This window comes from Saccostrea cucullata, unplaced genomic scaffold, assembly GCF_032062105.1.
Source record: "Saccostrea cucullata isolate Sc308-1 unplaced genomic scaffold, CSIRO_AGI_Scuc_v1 ctg112, whole genome shotgun sequence".
Classification (NCBI taxonomy): domain Eukaryota; kingdom Metazoa; phylum Mollusca; class Bivalvia; order Ostreida; family Ostreidae; genus Saccostrea; species Saccostrea cuccullata.
This window is the reverse complement of record NW_026939726.1, coordinates 146480-162073: the sequence shown is the minus strand read 5'-3', so window position 1 is coordinate 162073 and position 15594 is coordinate 146480. Positions and strand designations below refer to the sequence as shown.

The 15594-nt window shown below is 34.8% G+C and overlaps 1 protein-coding gene across 1 annotated transcript; it reads left to right on the top strand.

Moving 5' to 3' along the window:
* Nucleotides 1–3978: 3978 nt before the first annotated feature.
* Nucleotides 3979–9990, top strand: LOC134253808 (retinol dehydrogenase 11-like). The gene is made up of 6 exons (XM_062736401.1): nt 3979–4306; nt 6407–6649; nt 6819–6908; nt 7346–7531; nt 9139–9242; nt 9726–9990. The coding sequence occupies exons 1-6, from the start codon at nt 4162–4164 to the stop codon at nt 9948–9950; spliced, it is 993 nt and encodes a 330-aa protein (XP_062592385.1). The 5' UTR covers nt 3979–4161; the 3' UTR covers nt 9951–9990.
* Nucleotides 9991–15594: the final 5604 nt, after the last annotated feature.

Genomic DNA, 15594 nt, shown 5'->3' with positions numbered 1-15594 from the left:
GATGAATCTTGATATTCACTATAAGAAAGAATCACAAGATTTAAATATTTTCATATCTTGGGCCTAATAAACCAAGTACATGTCATTAACTCCAAAAACTTATTAGACAAAACTTTATACCCCTTATGAAGACAATTCCAGAAAATGTTATTTCGGGCATTATTACTTTTTTGTAACTGCTTGTTTCCTCATGATTTAAAGGTTCTGCATGTGATGTTCCAGTTATTTATTTAGAAAAATAAGCTGTATATTTTGTCTTGTTTGTTTATCACCCGACTTCATTATTTGATAAAATGGCGTGGATACCTTTAATCTTCTCAAAAGAATTTGAAAAAAAGATGTTCAATATTCAAATAGAATTTAAAGTACTAGTATTGTTTTGTTATAACAAATAATATAGGGTTGCATTAGAATTTTCTTTAAAAATGTACTTCAATCTGAATACATTCAAAGTAAACCAAAAAAAAGTGGTTACAGGAGAGAACCTTGTAGCACACCTCACTAGGCAGTAAATACTAGTACATTGTATAGTCGCTGAAGCTAAGTGTTGATTAGAAATTAAAGTGATACAACATCAAAATAAACAATAATCTATTAAAAAATATTTATAAAAGTGATTCGGAAACAAAATTAACAACAAGTATTATTTAGAGAACGAGACGGGTTCTATATCGTAGATACAAATTTGGGGGTGGACGAGTGCCTAGCACGAGTCTCCACCCCCAAATTTGTATCTACGATACAGAACCTGTCGAGTTCTCTAAATGATTTGTGACACGATCAATCAAAAATAGCTCCGCCCACTATATAGCTTGGCAGCATCCAAATTTTCGCCAGAGTTCTGTAGATGAGGCCCCGACGGAAAGTGCGCATCCGCAGTATATATATTTCCACGGAAAACGTAAAATTCGGTAAGATTAGTTTTGACAATTTATTGGGGTAGACGTAATCGAGTGATTAGTCAGTCTTAATGGATACAGTGGAGGATTTAACCGTCATTGTTGTGATCTATTGTAGATGGAGAGATTGATCAGGGGTCTTAAAATCACGGTTTAATTAACTAGATTTACAAACACAGGATTTACAGAAAATTCTTCGATGGACTTTGATGTCTCGGATTTTTATTTTTTAATTGAATTGCGACATTAAAAACGAAGTGAAAGAGCTTGAATATTTTTCATCATGACCATATTAAGTTTTGTGAATTTCTTCATGTGACACGGTCTTCCTCTGGATACCATTATTTGTCATTGACCTTGAAAATTGACCCATATTTGATTGATTGTATACGTCCTCTTCGAAAATTTTTCACTCAAATGGAAACGCCACCTCTTGCCGGTGGAGAGCTACACATTTTGTCCTATACTCGGCACTTAGGGCCATTGAACAACATGAACAACGAGGGATCTTTTTTGTGCCAGCACCTACTGCGACAGGGGACTTCGGTTTATACGGTCTCATCCCTAGGACCGGTCTCCACGCCCCAGCGGCCCCACAGTGGTATTCGAACGGCGACGTAAGGATCAACTCGTTACTTCGCGACTCTAGAGCAGGAGACTCTAAGCACTGCGCCACGCGGGCGACGACCCACGTTTGAAATGTTGGGTAAGTGAGAAGACACCCATTTGAACGGTTGGTGCTTGAGTTTTCATATTTTACATGCATAGTCATTGAGGCAAGTTGTTTCCTCGGGTAAGAAACACCATTTTTATCCTGGTGTTTTTCTTGCATTTAAAAAACTTGAATCTTTTCCATTAATGGCCATTTGGGGGAATCGGTGTTTCACAGACATCTGGTTTTTAACCATCCAGTTTTTTAAAATACTTTTGCATCCTCTAACAGATTACAGGATGTAGCTAAGTCACACTAAAAGAATGGAAGTTTAGAGGGATTTACATTTGGAGAGAAGTGGAAAGAGAAAGAAGATAAAATTTGTCAGTAAGACATATCTCCGCTGATATTCGTTTTTGAAATGAAAGCCCTAGCATCAATCGTTCTTATATCATGTCCATTGGTAAAATTCAGTAAATGTTTGAAAAAGCGGTTCAAACTCCAAAGCCAAATACATTAGTACCTGGAACACAATGTACACAGCACACGGACTTTTTTGATCGAAACAACATCCTCTGCGATGAACAACATAACTTCCGAGCCCGCCGATCATGTGAGACACAATTTGCCATAACACTGGACCAGATAGCCAGAAACATGGACCAGGGGTACCAAGCAGACATCATACAAGTACTTTTGGACTTTCGTAACGCTCTTCATAAAGTCCCACGCCAACGTCTTCTACTGAAGTTGGAGCACTACGTACATGTAGTATCAGGCACCACCCTAAGCTGACGTCCCTCTCGAGAATTTTTCACTCGTATGGAGACGCCACCACTTGCAGTTGGAGAGCTACAAATGTTGTCCTATACTTGGCACTTTCGGTCATGAAGCAGTGAGTGATCTTTTTCGTGCCAGCACCCACTGCGACAAAGGACCCAAGTTTATACGGCTTTATCCGAAGGACCGGTCTTCACTACCCACAGTGGGATTCGAATCCTAAGTCTTAGAACCCAACCACGTGTTCTGGATCGACACACACCTTCACCTTTGCATGTCCTCTCCGGAGTACCACAACGAACCATCATGGGACCGCTCCTATTCATGACCTTCATTAATGACTTAACGGTGTGCACCTATTTAGATGCCAGACTTCGCAGATCAATCGTCATATCCGAAATCATAGAGATGCAGTCAAGTTACAGGTAGATTTCACTGTCCTAGAGGAAAAGAATTGACAGATTTGTTTCCATCCCGAAGAGTACAGTTATTCGGATCTCTAACAAACAGCAGCCACTGCAAACATACACCTTGCATGGATATCAGCTGAAAGTGGTGGAGAGTGAATAGTATCTTGGCACTACCATCACCTAAGACCTACAATGGACCAACGGCATCTAAACAAATATAATGAAAGCTTTAAGAATCTTCAACAGCTTTGTTTCCATCCCGAGGAGTAGTTATTCGGATCTCTAACAAACAGCAGCCACTGCAAACATACACCTTGCATGGATATCAGTTGAAAGTGGTGGAGAGTGAATGGTATCTTGGCACTACCATCACCTAAGACCTACAATGGACCAACGGCATCTAAATAAATATAAGGAAAGCTTTAAGAATCTTCAACAGCTTTCTAAGACTTTTCAAGTTAAAGAAAGCATCCTTTATTCAAATGGCTAACATCTATAGTATTGAGTGTATGCCCTTGTGAAAAGGCGATATAATATGCCAACTCGATGTTAAAAATGCCAAACCTACACATAATAATATTGATATAAACACGTATATACGGTAAAATTACTGGCATTATTACATTATCACGCTATTAAATAATCGCACTAAAGAAAGGTTTTACATTGGTATTAACAGTCTAAGTATCTAAAATCTATAAATAATATACTGTTTGATAATAAAATGCATTTTTCACTGTAAAAATATTCTGCCTTTCACAACACATAAGATAGGCCTACGTCATGTTTATCAAAATGACGTCATATCGACAAGTTTCCTGCGATCAAAGATTTGTTTATACCGACGGTAAACTAAACTGGTTGTCTGGTATTTAACTAGTACCTATTTTTAATGCATTAATGATATTGAATGTAGTTAGTTATGTTAATACAGTTTAAATGCAAATTATTTGATTTTCAGATTTTGATGATTTGTAGCCGAACTGTTTTGTGTGATGTTCAAGCCTTAACAATGCTGCGTATATTTAGGTGTGTTACAGGATACTTATAAATATTTAACCCCCATTACATTGAAATGCCGATAAAACGAACCTTATACGACATATTTCCAACCACCTGCACTTTTTAAAGTTAAAAATAAAATACAATGTTACCACAATCAAGCCTATGGCTCATCATTTCGGAAATAACCCAATCGAGCGGAAGAAATCTTCGTCATATGTTGACGATCATAACATCCGATTGGTATATGCAGTTCACTCGCTCACTTGCCGACTTGGAAAAAGCTTCGACGGACTTTGGACAAATGTTTAAAATTGTTGCAGGGCAAAAAAAAATTTAAAAGAAATAACAGAAAAATTACATTAAGACAATAAGAAAAAATATACACATTGAGCATAAAGCATTGTCTGACTCGAAGATGGAAATCTACATTTTTGCCTGTTGCCTTTTTACCGTCGTGTTTCTTGCAGCAGTGAAACTTTACCAAGTGTCCATCAAAAAACCTTATATATCAAATGTCAAACTTCATGGAAAGACAGCCATTGTCACGGGAGCCAATACTGGTAAGTTGGACTAATTACTAATATTTTTAAAACAAGGGGGGGGGGGTCTGTAAAACAACATTTTTATTCGAACTCCTAGTTATTAAACACATAATTCATAAATGATCACAGTAAGTCTTAAAAACAGTTTTCTGAGGTAAAGATCCTCAATAAAACTATTGTCTGTCTGTCTGTCTGTCAACAATTTTTCAAAATGCTACTCCTCTTTAATACTGATTTCAATATATCTTGACACACAAGTAGATTACACTAAGAAACACAATTCTGTGCATCCGTTTTTGATTTTGATGAACGGTGATGCAGTGGTTACTAAAAATAGAAATTTCTGTGAAATGCTTTCAAAATGCTACTCCTCCTACAGTTTTGGTCCGATTTCAATATAACTTGGCACACAAGTAGACTATACTAAGACAAATAATACTCTCTATAGGTTTTTGATTTCCATGGATGATGTTGCCGTGGTTACTAAAAATAGAAATTTCTGTGAAATGCTTTCAAAATGCTACTCCTCGTACAGTTTTAATGTGATTTCAATACAACTTGGCACACAAGAAGACTACACTAAGATACATAATTCTGTGCATCAGTTTTTGATTTCAATAAACGATGTTGTCGTAGTTACTAAAAAAATTAGGGCTGGGCAAAAATATCGATATTTCGATATATTGCAATTCAATGACAAAAAATATCGTATTGCAATACGTTTTCGTAGTATTGATATATTGGCAAAATGCTTAGACTAAGGAATTTTATCATTAGATATAAGAATAAATGTATGAAAGGTTGCTAATAAGTCAAACAATAAAGACAGAAGCTGTTTTATGGGTGTATTTCAAACCAGAAATCTAATAAAATCAACAAGATTTTTTTCTTTTGCTTACTTATCATAGTTATGTAAATTTTCATTAATTTTGTATGTAAATTAAAGTTCAAATAATTCGAAAATGCCATTTTTATAACGTTTAAAAAATTGCAATACATATCGCAATACAGTTAAAAATATCGCAATATATCACAATACGAAATCTTTGGCCAATACCCAGCCCTAAAACAAAATACAAATTTCTGTAAAATACATTCAAAATGCTACTCCTCCTACAGTTTTGGTCTAATTTCAGTATAATGTGACATGCAGGTAGACTACACTAAAATACATTATTGTCTTTATTTTTTTTTTTAATTCATTTTCATGAATGATGGTGCCATGGTAACTAAAATTGATAATTCTGTAAAATTGTATTAAAAGCTACTCCTATAGTTGTAATCTTATTGCAATATTGCCATAAAAAGTGATTTAATCAAAGATCATCACTCTGTTTATTGCTGTATTAAAGTTTCAAGTCCCAATTGCTACTCTTCTTTTCCATTGTTATATTAGTATAGCTAAAGTCTCGACAGAGACTTCTGGTTTATACTTTGCATGCATGAAAGAAATAAAGTGAATAACTGGATTTGTGAAAAGCTGCATATAAACAAAATTTCCCTTAAAGCAGATTCTTTATAACTGAGTTTTACTGGTAAGTAATAACAGTTGTGGTAGCTATAAGCCTAGCAGTTAATGACCATGCAGCTTTATGAGTGGAAGATCTGCCAGCTAAGATCGATCTATTCACATTCCTGCATACAGGGCCATGAAACTGAGATGAGATCAATTTTGATCCTAGTCTTGATTTTCAACTATTTAAAATTCTTAGGTAAAAGTAAGACTGAGATAAGAAATGAATGATCTTATCCAAGCCTTATTGTCCTAGCCTGGAGCTTGTATTGTGCCATATCAAACCTAAGACATTAAAAAATAGATACTGGTATAGTGACTGTACCTGACATTAAAACTGAAATTCATGAGTCTTTTGGATGAGATCCCAAAAACAGGATATTGTAAGCATTAAGATTAGTGATAAAGAATTCTCACTGACTGCAAGTGTCATGCATAGAACAAAATTTGAAGTACTTCATCCAAACCAGGTATATTTTCTAGAAGACTACATTAGAAGAAAAATTCTTGAACTGAGCATTATTCAACATATATACCAATCCATTCATTATTATTGAATTTACAAAAAGTTTAAATAGTGGAATTGAAGATTGATTTGATTTTAGGATTAGGATTTTGGACAGCTCTTGATTTGGCAAAGAGAGGAGCCCATGTCATTCTGGCTTGTAGAAACTTGCAAAAAGCAGAAGAAGCAAGGAAAAAAATTCTGGAAGCACTAGAGGATGGAGGTGATGTAGTGGTCAGGCACTTGGATCTGAGCTCTATGAGGTCTGTAAGGCAGTTTGCTAGAGAGACATATGAACAGGAAGCCAGACTGGATATTCTCATCAACAATGCTGCAGTGTCAGGTATAGTGTTACAAGTATTTTAGCAAAATGAACAGTGTATTACTCTATAAACAAAGATGATATCGGTATTGCAAGCAGTAAAAAATTTAAGTTACATAGATTTATTTGAAATACATTGTATGTCTTTTAACACTTATAATAATTTGTGTATGTGCATGTGTATTTTTAGGTCTACCTGCAACAATTACAGAAGAGAACTTAGAATATACTTATGCAACAAACTATGTTGGACCATTTCATCTCACAAATCTCCTTCTGGGTAAAACTAGCTTGATTTGGCTATAATGTAATTTTGTTTACAGTTTAATACAATCATGATGTAGGGTAATGAATTATGATTCAGTTTTAAGTCCAAAACAGTTTGTGTTTGTTTATCATTGATTTGAATTCAATCAAGGAACAGTTAACTTTTACAATTTTCATCCAAACAATACAAGGTTGTAAATAAGGCAAAAGTTTTATATTAAAGTTATTGGATGAATGCTCCTTAGCAAGCAAGAAAAAGTTGGTTTCTTTTGAATTCCAGCTTTTTTAGCCTAAGGGTCTGCAACAAAATTGACATTTTGAAAATGTCAACCTGCTCAGTTAGGAAATATCTGCCAATATATCAGCAAATTACGAACTTATTCCGAACTTGCAAACTTGTGCTATCATTGAGCTATCATTGAGCATAAAAATCCATGAATCTCGTTCTAGATTTGCTGAAAAAGTCTGCTCCCAGTCGTATAGTGAATCTTACGTCCATAATGAATACTCTGGCTCATGTGGATTGTGATGATATACAAGCTAAGAAAGGGTTCCATCCTTATGATGCTTACAAGAACTCAAAGCTGATGAACATATTGTTTACTAAGGAACTTGCTAGAAGACTTGAAGGAACAGGTAAAATTAGTGAACTAAAACCCACTACTCATTTGTATAAAATGTTGCTTTCAGAGGAGTGGGTGATTGTGGCCATTTCAGACTATATTGATCTCTTTTAGAAGAAGAGTTCCATATAAGGAAATACAAAATGATCAAATTTTAAAACTGAAATGTATCAATTTTGTCTCTGCCAAATGATAGCTGACATTTAAGATATCGTATCTAAAAATTTAAGTTATATCTAATGGTTAATTTGTTGACCTCTCAGTCTCCAAGCTCTTTGACCTTGAACTCAGAGATTGATTTTGCAATTAACTGCCACTCAGGGGCATCAGTGTTTTACAAACATATTTTGTTTCTAAAAGAAACATATTTTATCTGTAAAATACTATAAATTGCAGCAAAGCTTGTGGGGCAAAACTGGATAAAAAAGTCATTTTTTCAACTTAAATCATTTATGTCATTAAAACTGTTTTATTAGAGCACCATTGAACCTCATGTATGGTTGTTAAAACTTAATGGAGGCATGTCTGCATCACTGTATGTAATTTCTTTAACCAAACTACGTAAGCTCTCAAACTCTGCATCTGATTTTGATACATTCAAAATATTCAACATTAACATTAAAGGAGGAGTAAAGAGAAACATCTTTATCTACTAAGATTTAAAAAGTTTGATGCCATTTTTAGCTCTACTGGTCAGAGACCAGAAGAGCTTATGCGATAGTAATGCGTCCGTCGTCCGTCCGTCTGTCTGTCTGTCTGTCCGTCTGTCTGTCTGTAAACAATTTTTCAAAATGCTACTCCTCCTACAGTTTTGGTCTGATTTCAATATAACTTGACACACAAGTAGACTACACTAAGATACATAATTCTGTGTATCGATTTTTGATTTCGATGAACAGTGTTGCCGTGGTTACTAAAAATAGAAATTTCTGTGAAATTCTTTCAAAATGCTACTCCTCCTACAGTTTTGGTCTGATTTCAATATAACTTGACACACAAGTAGACTACACTTAGATAGACAATTCTGTGTATCGGTTTTTGATTTCGATGAACGGTGTTGCCATGGTTACTAAAAATAGAAATTTCTGTGAAATTCTTTCAAAATGCTACTCCTTGTACAGTTTTTGTCTGATTTCAATATAACTTGGCACACAAGTAGACTACACTAAGATACACAATTCTGTATATCGGTTTTTGATTTCGATGAACGGTGTTGCCGTGGTTACTAAAAATAGAAATTTCTGTGAAATTCTTTCAAAATGCTACTCCTTCTACAGTTTTTGTCTGATTTCAATATAACTTGGCACACAAGTAGACTACAATAAGATACATAATTCTGTGTATCGTTTTTTGATTTCGATGAACGGTGTTGCTATGGTTACTAAAAATAGAAATTTCTGTGAAATTCTTTCAAAATGCTACTCCAAACACAATTTTAGTCTGATTATAATATAAATGTGGCATGCAAGTAGACTGCACTAAGAACATAAAGAGACTTAATTAAGGATCATTATTCTATTTATTGCTGTTGAAAAGTTTCTACTTTTCTCTTCCTTTGCTATAAGTACAAACCAGTAGAGCTTCAGTCTCGACAGAGACTTCTGGTTTTTTAATGTACAGGTGTAGCTACCTGCTGTATACATCCTGGAGTAGCAGCTACAGACATTTTCAGATGTATATGGGGCAGTAGTATATTGACAGCATTTCTAGGGCTATTTTTTAAGGTATGTTTACGATCACCAGTCAGAAAAAGTGGAAAAATGGTGTTTCATGAACACTTTCCTTGCATTGTAACAAAGTTCTTAGATGTAAAATATTTAGTATACCACTTAAAACAAGATGAATACAAATACAAAAATAGTAAATAATGTTTCAAATATTTTGTATTTGTTGATTTTTAGAATGATTAAATATAGGCATATACATTTATAGAAATCGTCAAAAGTGTAACTGTTCACCCCCTCCTTTTCTCATACCCAATCTTTGATTTATCATCATGTTAGAGAAAATTTAACTTGAAAAAAAAAAAAACTTGTATCCAATCCATTATCCATGTATATTTAGAAAAATATATATTGAATATGAAATGCTAATACTGAATAAAATATGAAATGTTCAAACTGAATAAAAATATTTGAATTTTTTATGCTTATTTGTTAGAAATTTAAGTATAACATGTTTTTACCGGTATACTTATTTTGCTTCAGACAGCTAAAGATGGAGCTCAAACAACTGTGTACGCTGCTGTGTCAGAGGAAATGCGTGATGCCAAGGGAGTATACTTGAGTGATAGTCAGGTGTGTGATAAGACAAGGTGGATAAACAAGGAAGCTTATGATGAAGGATTGTGTAAAAAACTGTGGGAAACTACAGAGGCTATTCTGGCATCCATTGATTCAACAACACTGAGTGAAAAAGAAAACAAGATCTAAGAGGAACTTGAAGATTTAGTTAGTATAAGGTGCCCACATATTTTAAATATTCTGCATATTAAGAAATCCTTTTTCTTGTCAATGAATCAACTTATATTTGAAAAATTCATATTTCCTTAATCTTTCTAATATTTAAAATTTTACCTCTACAGATAAAATTGAAACCAAGTTGGTTTAACATTATAAGATTGGTTTTGTTTGTCAAATAGGCTCCAGTCATGTATGTTTGTTCATTGTAAGTTTTTAGCTCACCTGAGCCGAAGGCTCAAGTGAGCTTTTCTGATCACATTTTGTCCGTCGTCCGTCCGTCTGTCCATCTGTCTGTCTGTCCGTCTGTAAACTTTTCACATTTTCGACTTCTTCTCAAGAACCACTGGGCCAATTTTGATCAAACTTGGTACAAAGCATCCTTAGGTGAAGGGGAATTTAAATTGTTAAAATGAAGGGACATATCCCCTCGCAAGGGGAGATAATCAAGAAAAGACAAAAATAGGGTTGGGTCATTAAAAAATCTTCTTCTCAAGAACCACTGGGCCAGTAAAGCTGAAACTTATGTGGAAGCATCCTGGTATAGTGTAGATTCTAAATTGTTCACATCATGACCCCCGGGGGAAGGGCGGGGCCACAATGGGGAATCAAAGTTTTATATAGAAATATATAGGAAAAATCTTTGAAAATCTTCTTCTCAAGAACCACTGGGCCAGAAAAGCTGAAACTTATGTGGAAGCATCCTGGTATAATGTAGATTCTAAATTGTTCACATCATGACCCCCGGGGAAGGGCGGGGCCACAATGGGGAATCAAAGTTTTATATAGAAATATATAGGAAAAATCTTTGAAAATCTGCTTCTCAAGAACCACTGGGCCAGAAAAGCTGAAACTTATGTGGAAGCATCCTGGTATAATGTAGATTCTAAATTGTTCAAATAATGACCCCCGGGGGAAGGGCGGGGCCACAATGGGGAATCAAAGTTTTATATAGAGATATATAGGAAAAATCTTTGAAAATCTTCTTTTCAAGAATCAGTGGGCCAGAAAAGCTGAAACTTATGTGGAAGCATCCTGGTATAATGTAGATTCTAAATTGATCAAATAATGACCCCCGGGGGAAGGGCGGGGCCACAATGGGGAATCAAAGTTTTATATAGAGATATATAGGAAAAATCTTTGAAAATCTTCTTCTCAAGAACCACTGGGCCAGAAAAGCTGAAACTTATGTGGAGGCATCCTGGTATAGTGTAGATTCTAAATTGTTCACATCATGACCCCTGGGGGAAAGGCGGGGCCACAATGGGGAATCAAAGTTTTATATAGAAATGTATAGGAAAAATCTTTGAAAATCTTCTTCTCAAGAACCAGTGGGCCAGAAAAGCTGAAACTTATGTGGAAGCATCCTGGTATAATGTAGATTCTAAATTGTTCACATCATGACCCCCGGGGGAAGGGCGGGGCCACAATGGGGAATCAAAGTTTTATATAGAAATATATAGGAAAAATCTTTGAAAATCTTCTTCTCAAGAACCAGTGGGCCAGAAAAGCTGAAACTTATGTGGAAGCATCCTGGTATAATGTAGATTCTAAATTGTTCACATCATGACCCCCGGGGGAAGGGCGGGGCCACAATGGGGAATCAAAGTTTTACATAGAAATATATAGGAAAAATCTTTGAAAATCTTCTTCTCAAGAACCAGTGGGCCAGAAAAGCTGAAACTTATGTGGAAGCATCCTGGTATAGTGTAGATTCTAAATTGTTCAAATAATGACCCCCGGGGGAAGGGCGGGGCCACAATGGGGAATCAAAGTTTTATATAGAAATATATAGGAAAAATCTTTGAAAATCTTCTTCTCAGGAACCACTGGGCCAAAAAAGCTGAAACATATGTGCCCATGGAAGGATCATGGGGTAGTGTAGATTTCAAAATGTCTAAATTATGATCAGTGGGGTAGGGTGGGGATGCATTATGTATAACAAGGGGGGAATCTGGTAAAGAACAGAATGGTTAAAGCTTCTCAGGTGAGCGATGTGGCCCATGGGCCTCTTGTTTGATAATGTCACTGTGATTTGTTTTTCAGGTTTTCGCCTGTTTGCTAAACATTTTCAGTCATTTGGGTCTGTTTATCAATTTGATAATTATTCAAGTCATCTATATGCTTGTTTCAATGTTTGTTAGTTTTTAGTAAGGTCTGCTGGTTTAATTTGTTAGTTTTTCAGCATGCAATGTGTTACCTCTCTGTTTCTGTTTGTTTTCAATATGTTGTATGTCATACGGGCTTGAAAGCCTTGAGTGTTCTGTAGATGCATGTATATAATTATCTTTTTATTTTACAGAAATTTAATGCATTGTGCCAAATTAGGAGCTCATTTATATGTACTTGGAAATTTAAATATATATGATGCATCCTTTTTTTTTTTACAAGAGTTTTTCAATAGTGTTTTACCTCTATACCTAAGTATACTCATGATAATTGATTAATATGTACAATTAAATTATTGACCCTGTTTTTTTTTTCTTCCAGATAATTTGTTCAGACTTATATTTAGAAAGATTGAAATATTTGAGAAAATAATAATAATCTTTTTTCTTTAGAAAAAATAATGTTTAAATAAGTAAATTTACTTGTTTTTTATTGAAAAAGTGTGGAGCCATTTAACAGTAAAATTTTGACCCAAGTAACTGTTCTTTGTTGAGTTTTCTGAATTATTTCTTAAATAGACATTAAACTTGTTTGTTTTCTGAAGCACATTGCTTAATATGGTGTATAAACCATGCAGAACAAAGTGAGGTATAAAGCTGTCATAACTTCCGTAGAAGACATTTTCCCAAGTGTTTGCGATTTAAAAACAAACTCATTTATGTATTCTTATGCTTATAGGCAAGCTCACCGCAGCTTGTTTTTGCTAATTTTGTTTAAGTCAAATAAAACACTTTCATAGAGATGAATAATGTCATTTATTAAAATGACGGTATAAATGTGAACAATTTAACAAACAAGAAGGGGATCAGATTCACAAGCTTTGATTAGCAGTTACGTAAAATATGATAATGTCTGATCCCCCAAAACTGACTAGAAAAAGTATCTGTAAGACAAGACAATCGAAACATCATATGAAAAAATTAGCAAAAAGATGGCACATCAAAACAAAATAGGCCAAGACAAGGCAATCAAAACATCATATGAAAAAGTTAGCAAAAAGATGGCACATCAAAACAAAATAGGCCAAGGATAGTAGTGAAACAAAATACATGTACATAAAAATATATATATATATATAAACAAATTAAATCAGAACCAATCAAATATATAATTTTACATGACACATTAATACCCATTTTAAGGGGTAGGAATGCAGGGGTGGAGGAGGGTCTTCAAAATAGACGTGTCTGGTGCTAGCGTGGTCAGCATGCGGGTCATCACAATACAACTTAATGACTCGCTGAGCTGACCACGTGACCTTACACCTATTATATGTAATCCTTCAACCAAGGCGTGGATCTAAGAATTTTCACAATCTACCAAAATTAATCCTACCGGAAACCTCCAACTAAGTTATCGCATTCAATACATAAATACAATTATTATTCTAAAAATTGTTGTTTTATGTATTCTTATGCTTATAGGCAAGCTCACCGCAGCTATAACTTCCGTAGAAGACATTTTCCCAAGTGTTTGCGATTTAAAAACAAACTAATGCCCGTCAAAATCAAATTCTGCACTGTTCAAAGGACACTCTTAGGTACTGCACCATGGCATTTATAACAGTATTTTATTTTCATTGAGTTTGATTCAAACTCAACATTAAAACATAAAATCAAATTTATATGGTATTGTAAAGTCGACCCCTCCCACAGTTTTAATTGAGTTGCAATATAACTATTCCCTCTGAGAATCATTTTCACTGAATGTTCAATGAATCAAACCACAGCGGCATTTCAGGAAAACATTCTTGTATAAGTTGGATTGTCGGACAGATATTACATGATCACAGATTTTGAAAGCTGAAAGAAAGAAAAGGTGGAATTAGAACATTTAAAATAATGTCAAACTGCCCAAAACTTGAATGAGCACCAATAAGAAGTTGAAAGCGAAGGACAAGTGGTAAGTGAAATAGATACAAACCCCATTAGGAAAGAAGAAATCAGCAAGGCTATCAAGAAACTCAAGAATGGAAAAGTTAGAGGAGTTGATGGGATAGCAGATATGTTAAAATATGTTGAAAAACCATTCCCGCGATAAATTATATTCCGGGCTTTTTGACATCACATCTGCTTTTTCAATAAAAATCGAACTGGCCAAACTTGCCTGCGCGTATATGGTAACTGTTCTCTTGAAAAATTACTTTTTAAAAACATTCCTATAGTACAAGAAACTACTCTGAAATTGATATAAAAAAGATGCTCGAGTTTCTGATTCACAAACTTTCAGCAATCTTTTCGGATTGGGTACCTGTAATTGCGCTTTGTTATAAGCGGACATTTTTTTTAAATGTTCATTTAAAGCAGAATTTTATTTAAAGAAGAATTGTACATGAGAAAAAACCCACTTGCCCTGGTGTCAACTCGTCATTTAGATATATCGACGACATATTGGTTAATCAATTAACAATAGTTACTTCCATTCATATGTCGACTCGGTACATGTATACCCTGGTGAGATTGAAATTTAAAAAAATTAATGTAAAAAAAAAATCCGACACATCGTCTCATACCTAGGCCTAGTTACTGTAGTATTTTACAAGAAGTAGGCGACGTTAGTGTTGCATAACAACTGATTAACATGATGATTTAACTTTTCTATCGTTGATTCCCTTAAATATTAGGTATATCACTTGAATATGGGGTTAATGAGTATAAGTTGATTCGAAACATTAGATCAAGCTCTACATACAAACAATATCTAAAAAGAGGGAAACTACTGACAAAGAAGTTGATGAAACAAGAATATTAACAGTCTCGCGCCAATCATTATTTTGCAAGTTCTTTAGTCGATACAGTGGCTTACTCAGCAAATGCACTCTACCATAAGTCGAATGCTGACTGACTTTTTTCACACTAATTAATAAGCCATTATTTACACATTGAACTGCCTCAAGATTTTCCGTTTTCCAAATCATGACAAGAAGTACAAGGCGGGTGTTATCAGTCGGCAGGGGATGCTCACTTCTTCATTGCACCTGATCCCACCTCTGATGTTTTTAGAGGTCCATGACAGCTCTGTTTCCGATATGTAATCTTTCAGAGGACATTTCAGCTTGGAAATCGTTCGTTCATGTACTATCTCGATCCATATTTGATTCAGATTTCACCAGTACTGCATACATAGTCAATAATGAGAAATAAATTTGGTAACGCAGTCTCAAGAAACTGTAATAATAAGATTATTTTATTGGTGGATACTGGGACTTCTTTCGCTATGCACATCCCATTCTTGTCCAAATGAAAACAGCCCAGGCCAGGAAAATATATGAAATCAATGATCACACTGCAATTGTGTAAGTTGTGTACTAAAATATTTATTCTGTCCTGTAGGTGCCATGTCAGGACAAGGAAGTAATCGAGTGGTGATCGATAAAGCTTCGACATAAGCACACTCAACAAAATCATTTAGTTCAGTAGAGCACGCACAGACACTATTTTTTGGTATA

Excerpts from the sequence above, each read along its gene's own strand:
- LOC134253808 (XM_062736401.1), top strand. The coding sequence starts at position 4,162 with ATGGAAATCTACATTTTTGCCTGTTGCCTTTTTACCGTCGTGTTTCTT. Across the intron at positions 4,307-6,406 it reads TGTCACGGGAGCCAATACTG|GATTAGGATTTTGGACAGCT; the intron begins GTAAGTTGGACT and ends ATTTGATTTTAG. Across the intron at positions 6,650-6,818 it reads CAACAATGCTGCAGTGTCAG|GTCTACCTGCAACAATTACA; the intron begins GTATAGTGTTAC and ends GTGTATTTTTAG.